Below are 14,661 nucleotides of genomic sequence, written 5' to 3' on the forward strand. Positions count from 1 at the left end.
TAATATAAGTATACCCTCAACATGATTAAGGTCATTCCAAGAATGCAAGGATGGTTCAACAAATGAAAATTTAATAATATAAGTTATTATACCAACAAATTGGAGAAGAAAAATCATTACATGACCAGATGCTTAAAAAGCATTGGATAAAATTCAGCAGTAATTTCCAATAGTAATTGTAAATGGATAAAAAGGAAACAACTCAAGTGAGATAAAACCTATTTATCACCAAACTCAACAAATGTCATTTTATACAACAGGAGACATGGATTTTAAAATAAAGAACTAGACAGGGATAGATGCCATTGCCTTTATTTTCAACATTATTTCAGAGGTCCTACACAATATAAGAAGACAAGAAAACAAAGTAAGTCATGGAGTTGGAAAAAAGAGTCTAATTTATTGTCATCTTCAGATAATATGATTATATATGAAGCCAAAGTAACTCCATTAAATATTGTTATACTTAATAAGACAATTTGGTAAAGTAGTTGAATACAGGACAAAATTGATAACTTTTTATTATGCTACTCATAATTAATTACTTTGATGATAATGTTTTCCACTTACTATTCAATTTTGGGGTTCCATGCACTTCAGTCCACAACGTGAACAGCACTTCTCTGACACTGGGCAATCATCATCCCGCAGGCACTTGGGTTTATCAATCTTGGAACACTCTGTGGGCTTGCGTGGGCAGAAACCTGCTTTGACTTTATGGGGTAAAACAAGACACTTGACCTTGAAATACTTGATCATAGTTTGAGACAAATTTGAGGAATCTTGGGAACATTAAATAGGGTTTCCTTCTGATCAAGCCTCTTACCCTTCCCCCAGAGTAGGAATAGAGTTGAGGAGACAGAATATCAACTTTGTGTGGGTAACAATTTCAGGATAATCAAAAAGTTTTGCCATTGCCAACTTATAAAATCTGATAAGATTCCTGCCTGCCCCTACAGAATTAACGGGTTGGAGTTATCAGATCCCAGAGTACCGGGGATAGAAGGAGTATTAAAGAGCATCTAGAACTTCCTTGTCTTATAAATTGTAAAAATTGAGGACCATATGGGGGAAGTGAGTCACTTAAGGCCATACAGAAAACCAGTGGAAAGTTGAAGTCAGTTGAAAAGGCTTTTACTCCTTCTGCCATAGCATGCTATACCTCAAAACACTGACAATCCCCAAGACCATACTATCTCAGCACTATGTGGGGGAAGGAGCACTAGTCTTAGAGACTGCAGAGTTCACTTCTAGCCCAACAGCATCTTGCTACCAATCTTTCCCCCAGCACACCTTGCAGGATGTGAATATGCTGTGCATGCTCTGAAGTTCTATGCAGACATAGGGGCTTACTAGGAATATACCTAATGGTTATGATTTTTTTTTGTATGAATAAGTGAATATTGTCACCTTGTAGGCCATTGAAGAGTGAGACTCAGAATAAATAAGTTTTGGGGAATGATTGGCTTTGAAGGATAGCACAAGAGTCTCCCAAGATCAGGAGGGCAACATGAGAGCATTGGTTAGGCATTAAAAGAGAAAGGTTCCCAAGAGACCTCTACAGTCAACCTAAGGGGTATCCCCTGTTCCATGGGACAGCATGGCATCCTTAGCATATGCCCAACAGACTTTGGGAAGTATATCCCCAGTCCTTACCTGTCCAGGCCGTGGCACAAACAAAGCCACATATGGATTCACAACATTTTTCAGTTTGGGGACAATCGATGTCACTCTTACATAAAGCTGAACACATCATACGATTCTTTAAAGGGAAGAGTGGGCACTGTCCTTTCTTGGCTAAAACAAGAGCAGATGTGAGCTCCTTCAAACCCCACCCCATCCCATCACCCTTGAAACAACTTTCCTTCTCTTCAAAACTGGTATCTCTTTCTGCAACTTGGTTCACTCTATTCTGTCCACCTACATTAGGCTATAGAGGAATGAGATGCCTCACTGTATCATGGGATGTAGTAGAGAGTTACGCTTGGTGTTTGAAGCCTCAAAGTCAAGTCCCAGTCCTGACACTCAATGAGTGATTTCAGTTTCTTTCTCTATAAAATAGGAGTAACTATGTGAAATCTACATAAATCAGTGTAAGCCATTTTACAGGATTCGGTTTTATGTTGAATGAGGAGTGACGTGATCTGACTCATTTTGAAAGGATCATTGTGGTTATTGTATTGATAATAGATTATAAGAAGGGAAGGAGAGAAGCAGCGAGACCTGTTAGGAAGCTGTTGCAGTAATCCAGGTGAGAGATGACACCTCAGATCAGGGTGGCAGCTATGAGGTGGGAAGAAGTGGTCAGATTCTGAATCTATGTTCATGGTAGAACTAAAATGATTTCCTAACTTAATGGATGTTGATCAAGAAAGAGAGGCATCAAAGGCGATTTAGGAGTTTTTTTCAGCCAAGATGGGGAGAATATGGATAGAGCAGGTTTGAGGTGGGAGAGCAAAGATTAGGGTTCCAGCTTTAGACAAGTTAAGTGTGAGGTGTTTGTGAGATCCAGATGGAGGTGCAGAGTAAGCAGTTGGATTTGGGGACTCAGATTCGAGCTGGAGATACAACTTTGTGGGTCAGTAGGACAAAGATGTCATTTAAATCCATTCTTCAAGATTTTGTGCATGTCTCCTGTTTTCCTCATCTGATTGCAAATTCTACAAGGACAGGAAGTGTTTCTTTTTTTATTCTTCTTCAAGTCAAACTCAGACAGACTGTGGTGTGTTTAACTCTCAGAGCTATTGTCGGGTTCTCTCTTGGGCCCACAAACCAGCCCAAGCCCATTTTCCTTAGCCTCTTCTTCCTGCTGGCTCCTGAGAGAGAACCAAGGTCTTGTCCACAGTGCCATGATTCCTTACAGACTCCCACAAAGGGAAGCTTGTGATTCGAGTTTCATCACATCAGGCCACAGGATTTCCTCAGGCATTCAGGCTCACTGGGCCCATGGAATTAAAATTCTCGCTCTACTTCTGACCTACTGTGAATCCTTAGGCAACTAACTTTACTTCTGTGACGCTGTTTCCTCATCTGTAAAATGGTGGTAATGGTACACTTATCAGCCCGCCTCACGGAAACTAAGGTCAAAATTCTAATGCTGCATTGTAAATCACACAGTGCTACATTTTGAAGATCAACAGTCCACCATCTCAATTTGTACTATTTAGTGAGCCCAAACCACTAGATGGCCACCATGTCAAATCTTTGTGTCTTTGATCACATATAATCCTACCAACAACTCGATGAGGTATTTGCTATTATTCCAGTATTACAGGGGAGGGAACTGAAACTCAAAGAGGTGAAGAAATTGGCACCAAGTGGGAAGAGTAAGATTTTAATTCAGATCATTTGGCATCTAAGCTCTGTAGGACACTGTCTCCCAACATTACTGGTGATGGTACTTTATACTAAGGCATGAATCTGCAGTCTTCACCTTCACCCCGCCCTACTCCTCACCGACTCCATGTTCTACTGCTGCTCCATGGGATTTCAGAGCTGGCCTGTCTATGCTTCATTCTTGAGTGAGTCCTCAGGTGATACTCAACAGGTCAATGTAATGAGGAAACATCTGCTTCCAAGGGGTAGACCTGGCTTTCAGGTCCCCTTGGCCAAAGTTTATTGACACTTTATGTGTACTATCTCATTTTTTGGCACAACAACTTCATTAGGCAAGTATTATTATTATCCCCGTTTTATAGACAGGAAAACTGAAACTCATAAAAGGCAGGCAACTGACCCAAGACCAACCAGCCAGTGAATGACAGAGCTAGGACTTGAACCAAGGCAGTTTAACCCCAAATCCTGAGCCTGTAAGTGTGCTGGAATACTATTTCTGCTTAGACTAGGCCCTCAGGTCGCCAGGGATGGGAGACTTACCCGCTAATGAGCAAGCCGTCTTGCAGTCTTCCCTGTTGAAGAAGTTGTTGGCATTCCCATCGCAGCCTCTATATGCAAAGGGTTTGCATAAATGATCTTTAAAGTCAAAATACCAGTGTCTGGCAGGACTTTCACAGTTTCCTGGGTCTAAGGGTAGCGAGCAGGGTTCTGAGGGCAAGAAGCAAAAACGGAAGAACATAAAGGGGAGCAAAACAGAGAAGGGGTCAGGCCCTCAGCCTTTGTAGAGTTCATGGTGTTACTATCCAAGTCACAGAATGAGCTATGGTCAATAAGTTCTAGTCCTAGCTCTACTACAAATACTCTGTTGCACAGCATCTCTGAGTATTATTTCTACCTTGCAAATGATACAGTGAAGAGCACACAAGAATGCTTTGGAGCTGATCTTTCTTCTCCACTGCTCTGAGCTTTGGGAGGGCAAGACTTGTTCAGCAACTATATCCAAAGTGCTTAACAAAGTGCCTAGCACACAGAAGGAATGAAATCCTGAGGAAAAAAGAACAGCCCCTCACGTCTGGAAACTGATCCGATGCTCATGGCCAAGCCATGTTGCTTCCCTGTTGGACATAAACAATCTCACAGGACATTCACATCAAACAAGGTCACTCTGAGACAATGATAAAGTGACACCAAGCAAATATCACTGTGAAACCTACAAAATATCAAACACCTATGAATGATTTGTGCTTCTCTACCAACTTCAGCTTTATCCTCACTCTAGCCTGCCCTCTATAGATAAGATTCACTGAGATACTCAATCACAGAAATGCCCCCGCTTTCTGACAGCACCCAATCTAGAGCAAACCCCACTTCCTTAGTTGTTGTTAGTGCCATTCATTGGGTTCCAACTCCAAGCAACCCTGTGTGCCGCAGGGCAGAAGCCTGCCCAGTCTTTTTTGTGCCCTCCACTCATCTTCCGGTGCTGTATCAGACAATGCTCTGCTGCTGTTCGTAGGGTTTTCATGGCCAATTTCCTTAGACTCTCCCCCAAATTACCCAAGCAAAGCCTCAATCCTAGAGTAGATTCTAACAGCTTCTTCCTGAGATGCCTCATGTTGTCTATGTTAAACATTCGACTTCACTACAACAAGTAATAAACCCAACTTGTTCAACTACAAGTGTGTTCCTGGCGGTCTTTGGCCAAAGGGCGTTGGCAATAGGTATTCGTTGAATGAATGAATCTATATAAAATGCATAGTTCCCTATTATTAGATGTTCAATACTTCGAGCTACCAGAAAACCTCCTTGAAGGGAAAAGGATCCAAAAACAACCCTAGCAACTAAGTTGACTGAGGTTTATGTTTGCCACGGTGCCAACAATAGTCTCTTGATCCACAGTAAGCATGAAACAAGTATTAGTTATTCGTGAATGACTGAACGTTGGACCAAAGAATGTGGGACCAAACATTAATATTATCCTATTGATGCCCACCATGCCTAGACTCATTGTTTGTACTTAAGAGTTGGTAGTCTAATTAGAGAAGCAGAAAAGCATGAACCCTGGCTTCTTTGTCCTGCCATTCAAGGGAATCATTCAGCCAGTTCTGGACAGAGAAGGAAGTAGGACACCTCAAGAGGCACCGCTGCTCTCAGCCTGGATGCCACTACCTTGATATGGATCCATGCACTTCTTTCCACAGGCGAAAGAGCAGCACTTCAGGTGTTCGTGGCAGTTGAAATCTGTTTTGCATGAGTCTGGAAGTTTACTTGTACAGGTAAGCCTCTCTTTGGGGCACTCACCTGGTTTGTCTGCAAGAAAGAAATGTCCACATTCACCTCCCTTGAGAGTTTCAGCTGTCTCTCAATAGTGAAATTCTCTCACCCATATCCTCTACCTTCCATCCTCAGTTTCTGCTCTGCTTGTATTTAGGGACTGAGCCTGCCTCTCACCACTCTTAGCCCATTCAGATAGATCTGAATCAGGAATTTATGCCCAGGTAGAACTGAAGGGGAAGCATCTTGAACTCCAGGGCAGGGGGTTGGATAAGAACCAAGACCCTTGCCTTAAATTCAAGATCTCATCTCTATTTTAGAAACTTGATATTTTAATGCCTAATTCCTCTGCCTCCAGTATCTTAGTTGACAGGGGAAATTAATTAGTGAGGAGTGGTGGAAATATCATGGAAATAGAAGTCATGAGGTCTGATTTTGACTCCTGACTCCTTGTGAGCTCAACAGCAAAGTGCCACTATATGACTTCGCAGTTACCACTAAGGGTAGAAGAAACGGTAGAGTGGAAGGAGCATTGTACGCAAGACAGATCTGGCTTGGGAGCCTGACTCCAATACAACTAGCTAAATAATCTTGGAAAAAATGTCTTTCTTTTGTCTAAGTCATAAGTTTCCCATATGTAAAATGAGAATTACAATCTCCACCTCACAGGCTGCTTATAAGGGTTAAGTGGGATGATACCCATAATGCACTTATCACAGTGCCTGGCACATGGTAAGAGCTTGGCAGATATGGATTTGCTTCACCCCTGTTTGGGGCTAGACATGGCTTCTTGATTTCAGTGCTTGTAGTAGGCAGAATTCTAAAGTTGCACCCCCACGATTGTTCTCCTCTGGTTATTGAATCAAATGCTCATTTAGGTACTGCTGTGAAGGGATTTTGTTGATGGAAATAAAGTCCCAAGTCAGTTAATCTTAAGATACAGACATTAGCTGACCCAATATGTTGAGTCCTTTAAAAAATTTTTTCCTTGATTGGTACAGAAGAAGAGGTCAGAGAGATTCATACTATAAGAGGAATCCAACTGCTATTAGTGGTTTTGAAGATGGAGGCAGCTAAGTGCCTAGTGAGGGTGGCCTCAAGAAGCTGACAGGTGGTAAGGGAACCTCAGTCCTAAAATTGCAAGGAAATAATTCTGCTAACAACCAGTGAACTTGGGAGAGAACACTGAGTCCCAGATAAGAACTGCAGCCTTGGCTGACACCTTGATTTCAGCCTGGTGAGAACCTGAGCAGAGAACCCAGATGTACCACATTAGACTTTTGACGCTTCTTAATTTGTTACACAGCAACAGATAGTTAACACAATGCTTGATATGGCTCCATGGCTCTAAACTGAGCATCTCCCCAGTGGAATCTGACCAGAGAGGTATGATAATTTAGAATACTACTAAGTCTTGGAATCACAAAATTTTAGAATTGAAAAGATCATATTTATCATTAGTATCAACCTCCTAATTTCATAGGTTAAAAAAAGATTAGGTCAGATAGGATAATACAGTGTGTTAGGGGCAGGTCTAGGACTTCCAATCCATGACTCACTCCAGAAGCCCCACATCTTCCCTGAGGCCTGGCCACTAAGACTTTTAGCACTTTCCAATTATATTTCTTACCCCCATACCACTCTTAAGGCACCCTCCAAGGATGACTTGAAGCTAAGAAGAGTACACGGCTCCTAATCTGGAGTGTACATTGAAATCATCTGTGCATCTTTCAGAAAATATGGACAGTGGACTGAATTAGAATCTCTATACAGTGAGGCCTAGGGACTCAAATTTTTAAAAGGATCTCAGGTGATCCTGAGCAGGAAATTGGGCACCATGATGTAGGCTACTACTTGGGAACCTGTTCTGGGTTTGGGCACAGACAGAGTTAAGCAAATCAAATAGGGACACCTCCATAGAGGTGAAGAGGCACAGAAACCTTGGCATTATGGAGACAAACTTCCCCTCTCACTAGTGTGGACTCCAGCCAGTTCAACCTTTTTCCTGCTTCCTGGGGCCACTTAAACCTTTGTTTTGGTTCCAGTTGTTGTAGCTCCTTCCCCCACTGTCAGCTTGAACCTCACTTACAATCCTCCTTCCTCCTTGTCACCCTTCTCAGCCACTTACCTCACATGTACAGTCTCCTCTCTGATACATACCTCACGGGGTCCTCTGCAGTTACTGAGGATGCTCCCCAGACTTTGGTCTCAGCCCAGCCCCGTCATTACTTGACTCATAGTTCCTGAGTGATCACATCCATTCTCATGATCCCAACTGTGATTCCAATATCTCCCTCCAGACCTATCCTCTCTTCCAAGCTAAAGACACTTATATCCAACCACCTGGGGAAAACATCATTTGGGCATCTTATAAGCACCTCTGTTCCAACATGTTTAAAACTGAACTAGAGTCTCCCCATATCTAAGCAGCACCTTCCTCTCTCTATTTCCATCTTGATCTTTGGCATCAACAGGCCCCCAGTCTGTTATTAGAACCTCAAGATTCACTCCTCCCTCTCCATCACCCCAGCATCCTATCAGTCATGGACTTGAGTCAATTCTGTCTCCTAAATCTCTCTCCAAACTCCCTCTCTTCTCTCTCTTTACTATTACTTCCTCAGGTTGACTCCTGACCTCCTCCCATCTCTCTCCTCAACTATTGCAACAGCCTCCTCACTGGTCCTCTGCCCTCAGGCTCCTGCCTAGAGACTGATTAATTTAAAAAATTAAACTTGGAAAAGATACATACCAGGAAAAGTTAGGGTAATAATTTTGGGGGGAGCAGGTGAGGGAAGGATTTGAAGAGCCCTGGGTGAATGAGTGGGGCTAGTTCTCTGAAGCCACAGTAGAAGTGGCCTCATCCAATACGAGTCCTTGTCTTTTGTCTAACCCTCAGTCCCCAAGAACACCTCCTAAGCAAGAATGGCTGCAGCTTTTCTGAACCCACGTTTGACTTTTTTGCCCAGCGATGCAGATGTCTGCTCCAAAGAGAGGGAGAGAAGCACCAAAAGCGCTACATTTCTCCAGGAGAAGGTGGAGCTATGGAGAGGAAGCTGCCTGTGTGGGATGAGAAAAGAGGCAGGGGTTAAGCATGAGCCAGAGAGAGATCCAAAACACATGCAGAGGAACCTTGGAGATGACCCATCAATTCCCTTAGTTCACGGATGAGAAAATCAAGACGCATAATGGCGAAGGGATCTCTCTGAGGACACGTGGCGAGTAGGGCAGGACCTTCAATCCCAAGACCCTCTCAGTGGCCCCACACTCTGCCGTGGTCTTTAAAATGTCCTACCAGACAATTGCCCACTGTCTTGCTCCTGAGTGAGAGGCCACACTTGAATGATCACAGGGATTTGTCTGGAACAGTTGCAGGGCTGGTTTGCCCACACTCGCTCCTGGGGCAACTCCAGGCACTAGTGAGCGTCTTTTCTTTGCACCGCTCATGACAAGAGACTGATGGTATGAGATTTGCAGGAGGAGTTGGGCATATCCCACTGGGACTTAGTGCCCTAGGAGCAAAAAAGATCCCAGATGACCTTGGGTTGACAAAGGGATCCCTCTTATTCTGTCTGGTGTTATCCAAGCCTAGGAGCTTATGATACCCCCAAACAACCACATAAACAGATGCTATTCCCCTACTCCTTCAAACCTCCATTTTCCATTTGGCTCTTCCTGGCCCTTATGTATTTTTTCAGTTTATCGTGTGAAGAAGCGATATACCTTACACTGTTACCTCTCTTGGAGTAAACGCATTTTAAAAACAGCAAGAGAGAGAGAAAGAGACAGAGGCAGAAAAGAAGGGAGAGAGAGAAAGAGAGCAAGTGAGCGAGAGAGAATGTCTTTATGCCAAAGTATGCATCTCTAATATTGGTGGAACTTCAGACATTGAGAAAGAAGTAGAGTCTTTTCCAGAACTCCTGGAGCCATATTATGTTGTTGCCTATGGGTAAAGTTCATGGCAGTTTATCCTCCCCCCCGCCTAAAATTTGAATCCTGTATCCTTTCCAAATTTTATAAGATGCCTGGACTGTTCGATAATGGGAATTATGGCCCCAAACACAGTGATCTTGATTTTGGTCCTGGCTTGGCCACTTATACCTGTGGCTGTTCCTTGGATCCTCACTGTCCTCATCTAGAAAATGGGAATGACACAACCTACCTGGAAGCTTTGTTGTCATTGTAAGGATTAGATGAGATAGTGTGAAGACTATTCATGAAGTGGTATGGAATGGCCAAAAAATTAGCGTTTGGTGTTGGACTCGGTTCACATCTGGGATCCCCCACTTACCAGCTATATGGTCTTGGCTCAGTCACTTAAACTCACTGAGCCTCAGTTTTTCATAAAACGAATAGTAGTAACACGAAATTCATAGATATGAAAATTGATTGAACTATTGTGTAAAGTGTGGTGACTAGCATATAATTAGTGCTTAATATATTTTAGTCAGTAAACAAATAATAGAGTGAATGCAAAAAAAGGTGGTACCTGTTGTCTTTTTAGCTTTTGAGTTCCTAGTCAAAGACTGTGTATGTCATTACATCAGTTTCCCCAAAAGATTAGCCAAAAGGCCCTATGGTGCCTTAAATTCTTAAGATCAAGTCACTCTTTTGGTTTGAAATTTTACCCTTTAACTAGTAACACCTACTAACCTGGTCTTGAGAATTAGTTGATCAGATTAGCTTGTAGTCAGTTAGTAGGAAGCAGAGCTCATGGAGTGGCATGGGGGAGAGACACAGATAAATAGGATTGCCAAATATAATATAGGATGTCTAGTTATAATTTTTAGCATAAATATATCCCAGGCAATAAAGGACCATAGTTATACTAAAAAATTATTTGTTGTTTATCTGACATTCAAATTTAGTTGGTCATTCTGTATTATTATTTGCTAAATCTGGCAACTTTAAAACAGAATTAATCCATTTTGATTGGAGGGGGATTTATTTGGGCAAGAAACTACGAAACATGGGCCCTGTGGAGAACAAATCAAAGTGTACGGAGGTGTTGCTCACTGGGGCCTCTGGAGAAGTAGGTCAGACCTAGAAGGCATCGGCACAGAGTGCTGCAGAAATAACAACACAGTAGGAATGGAGAGACGTTGACTGAAGTCCAGGTTCCACCGTCAACTCACTATGTCAGTTTGGGTTGTTTATCTCAATCCACGCATTTGGAAAATGAGTGCGTTCAACTAAATCAGTCCTACTCATGCTGGCACACCCATACCCTGGAGGAAGCAGGAGGATTTTCCAGACGGTACACAGGCGCAGATAGATTTAAGGACATTATGTCCTGGTTTGTAAATTCCACATTTACTTTTCCTAAGTTGGTCAGCCTGAGAAAGAGCCTGCTGCAGTCTGGAGTTCTCATTTGCTATCTTTCTTTCATAAAGTCCTTCTTCTTAAAAAAAAAAAAAAAAAAAAAAAGAGGGGGCATACTTCTTACCTATCTCTTGCGTGTCCCCAAAGTGTAAAAACTTCTGAGTTCCAAACAAAGCAACAATTTGAGAATGCTTTTCCTGAGGATGCTTCCCCAAGAGCAAAGCAAAGAAAGTGTGGGTGAGAAACACTAAGGGGTCAGTACCTTGTTTTACTAAGGTGACAAACTCATAGCAAGTCGCTGTCCCTTTAGCTCTCTATCCTAGAACTAGGATTCAGAAATGTGATGGTTGCTACAGGTATGTGTATTAAAACATTTATTTCAATTGAAAACTGAAGTCAGTCTCTGTGGGAGAAGGTCATCTGATTTGGTTGATTGAGGACTGACTTTGCCAATTCATTGATCTGGTTAACACTTTTCCATAAAAATCCTGAGTTAAATCTGTGACATCAAAGTTAAAAAAGGAAAATATTTAGAGCATGGAATAAGGTAAAAGCATTTTATAAAAAAATATATTATCAAAGTTAATTGTACTCAAACCTTCCAACACTTACAGAGTATATGAGATTAAATAAGATGTCTAAATAAAAGGGTAATAGGTATAATTAAGGACATTATTAATCATTCGGTAAGTGCTGGTAAAGCCTTTTTGGTAAACTTTCCAAAAATTAAGAAAATCACTTGTGATTTGTGATCAGTATTCTAATTACTAGGAAACAAATTCTTTTAAGTATAAGGTTTCCAATTCACTGCCTTTATAAAAATTAAAAGAGGGTTTAATCCAGTTGTTGGTTAATATTTAAATTTCATCATTAAAATAATTTTTTTATTATAGAGCATTATGTGATTTTTGGCAACTTACTGGAAGTTCAAAGAACCAAGTGACACACCTGTAACAAAACTCCTTGCGTTCCTGTGCACTCACATATCATTAAGAGATGCACCACCTATAGAATTTTGTGTATCAATAAAATTTTGATTTATCAATAGTTTCAATGTATTTATTTATATATTTATTATTGTTATGTTATTTGGATAACAAATGGAATGAAAAAATCAATCCATAAGCAAAAACTTTATTCCTAGAGTCTTATGGTCACAGTAAATGAAAAAATTAAATTTTAATTTATAAGTGTTTTTATTGCATAGCAGTATGAAAAGGTGATGAATAAAAGACTTTTGAGCCTAAGATTATATTCCACTAGATTAAAAGTCTGTGCAGCAAGAGGAATGGAAATAGGAATTCGAGGAGAAGAAGTGTTGTAAAATTTCCAACTGTCAAAGTGCTTTTCATGTATTTTTTAAATGGATGATTGTGGGTATCAAATTAATATGGTATTTTGACCCCAAGGGATTCATTTTTAGAAGTTATGTAGCAATTTTTTAAAACTATTAATATTTACAGCATGTTTGCATAATGCACTTGAGACTCATGCATGTTGTTGTGTGTTGTTTCTATCTTTTTACTGCTGAGTTATCGTCCATCAAATGGATGTACCAGAGGTTGTTTATCCATTCACTAGTTAAGGGACATTTGTATTGTTTCCAGTTTTTGCTGTTATGAATAAACCCCCTACAAACGTTTGCATACAGGATTTTGTATGAACATAAGTTGTCACTTCTCCCAGGTAAATACCAGGAGTGGGATCGCTGGGGGATATAATAAGCATTGGTTTATAAGAAACTGCCAAACTGTTTCCCAAAAAAGCTGTACTGTTTTGCATTTCTACTAGTAGTGTATGAGAGTTCCACTTGCTCCACATACTTGCCAGCACTCAGTAGTGTAAATGTTTTTATTTTAGTCACTCTAATAGATGTGTAGTGATAAAATTGCAAGATATTTTAAGAGATTCAAGTAATTAGCTTAAATTTCTGGAACCCTAAGAATCGAAGTCGTTTAGAATGATGGCGGGGAGACTTTTCCTATTTTCCCACTTCCCCTAGGATAATGTTTCAAACCCAGTGGGCTCCTCGGTCCCTGAGCCTGATTAGTCAGGAGTTTCCCCAGCACCCTATCATTGAACCTACCTCTTTGCCCAGTTTCCCCACATGGCAGAGGTTGCTCTTTGCAGTAAACTGAGGAGCATTTTGCAATGGAAAGGTCTACAGATGGCCAGAATCTGGGGGAAGAATGTGAATTTCCAGGTTACAACCTTTGAGAACTACAGGTAAGGCCCCACTATGACTCTACCATATCCCACTACCCCTTCCTGCTCCCCCACTGGGAGCACACCCAGCCTCAGGTCCTGTTTCCGTGACTGAAAGCTCCTTGCTCATGTCTCCCTCATCCCAATGGCATGGCGTGTCTCCTCCACGGCTACTCAACCAGGAATGTGTTTTTAGCCTCAGTCACCGGGCAGGAGACCTTGAGGAAGGCAGTTAGCTCCATGGGTCTCTTTAATACGCCTTGCCCTAAGCTCAGGCAGAGTAAGTAGACGCCTCCTCCAAAGACACAACCTTCTAAATAACTCCCACTCAGCTGTCTGCATTCTTATTAGACTGAGGAAAGGCAGTCTCTAAGTGTGGAGTGTGGATCACTGTATATCTCTATAGTGTGTTATACAAATATCTTAACTCTTTCTAATTTTTTTTGTCTCTTTGATCTATCAATAATTGAGAAAGGTGTGTTGAGGACTTTCAGTACAGCCATAGATTTCTCAATTTATGCCTGCAATTCCATCAGTGCTTGTTTAATATATTCTGATTCTATTGATTTAGGTAAATACGAATGTATTCCTGGTGAATTGAATCTTTTATCATTATTTAGTGACCTCCTCTCTATGCCTAAAATAAAGATTCATCTTAGAATTTGCCTAGAATTTTTCCACCTTTTTGCTTTCAACCTTTCCATGAACTTGTTTTTTATTTTTTAAATATTTTATTTTTTCTTTTTCTCCTCAAAGCCCCCCGGTACATAGTTGTATATTTTTAGTTGTGGGTCCTTCTAGTTGTGGCATGTGGGATGCCGCCTCAGCATGGCTTGATGAGCGGTGCCATGTCCGTGCCCAGGATCCAAACCTTTGAAACGCTGGGCCACCAAAGCAGAGCACGCAAACAACTGCTCGGCCGTGGGGTGGGGCCCTGAACTTATTTTTAAACCGTGTAAATCTACATTTAAAGAAAAATCCAGTCTTACAATCTTTACCTATTAACTGACATTTATGGACACTAATGACCTATTAGGATTCATTTCTACAACCTTATTTTAAGTTTTCTATAGTCTATCGTCATTATTTGCAGATCCTGTATTTGTAAATTTCTTTCATTTTTGTTTTTTTGTCAAACAACTCAATAGCAAGAAAACAACCCTATTAAGAAATGGGCAAAGGACTTGAGTAGAAATTCCTCAAAAGAAGACATATAAATGGCCAATAGATACATGAAAAAGTGCTCAACATCACTAATCATTGGAGAAATGAAAATCAAAGCCACAATGAGATGTCACCTCGCATCTCGTTAGGATGACTATCATTAAAAAGACAAGAGATAATAAGTGTTGGCAAGGATGTGGAGAAAAAGAAAATCTTGTGCCCTTTTGGCGGGAATTTAAATTGGTGCAGCCACTGTGGAAAACAGTATAGAGGTTTCTCAAAAAATTAAAAATAGAGCTACCATGTAATACAGCAGTCCTACTTCTGGATACATATCCAAAAGAAATGAATGCATTATCTTAAAGA

The 14,661-nt window shown here is 41.1% G+C and overlaps 1 protein-coding gene across 1 annotated transcript; it reads right to left on the minus strand.

Moving 5' to 3' along the window:
• Window positions 1-573: 573 nt before the first annotated feature.
• WFDC8 (WAP four-disulfide core domain 8) lies at window positions 574-11,886 on the minus strand. Its single transcript, XM_014859842.3, has 5 exons — window positions 8,555-11,886; window positions 5,503-5,643; window positions 3,877-4,044; window positions 1,657-1,797; window positions 574-713 (listed from the first exon to the last, which is right to left on the minus strand). The coding sequence occupies exons 1-5, from the start codon at window positions 8,724-8,726 to the stop codon at window positions 574-576; spliced, it is 762 nt and encodes a 253-aa protein (XP_014715328.3). The 5' UTR covers window positions 8,727-11,886.
• Window positions 11,887-14,661: the final 2,775 nt, after the last annotated feature.

This window comes from Equus asinus, chromosome 15 (genome assembly GCF_041296235.1).
Source record: "Equus asinus isolate D_3611 breed Donkey chromosome 15, EquAss-T2T_v2, whole genome shotgun sequence".
Taxonomy (NCBI): domain Eukaryota; kingdom Metazoa; phylum Chordata; class Mammalia; order Perissodactyla; family Equidae; genus Equus; species Equus asinus.

Bases quoted from the DNA above. Each gene is read 5' to 3' on its own strand.
- WFDC8 (XM_014859842.3), bottom strand. From the start codon at position 8,726: ATGTGTTTTGGATCTCTCTCTGGCTCATGCTTAACCCCTGCCTCTTTT. The intron at 5,644-8,554 runs GTGGGTTCAGAA...TCTTTCTTGCAG, and splicing joins GCTGGGCAAAAAAGTCAAAC to ACAAACCAGGTGAGTGCCCC. The intron at 714-1,656 runs GTAAGGACTGGG...TACCCCATAAAG, and splicing joins TTGTGCCACGGCCTGGACAG to TCAAAGCAGGTTTCTGCCCA.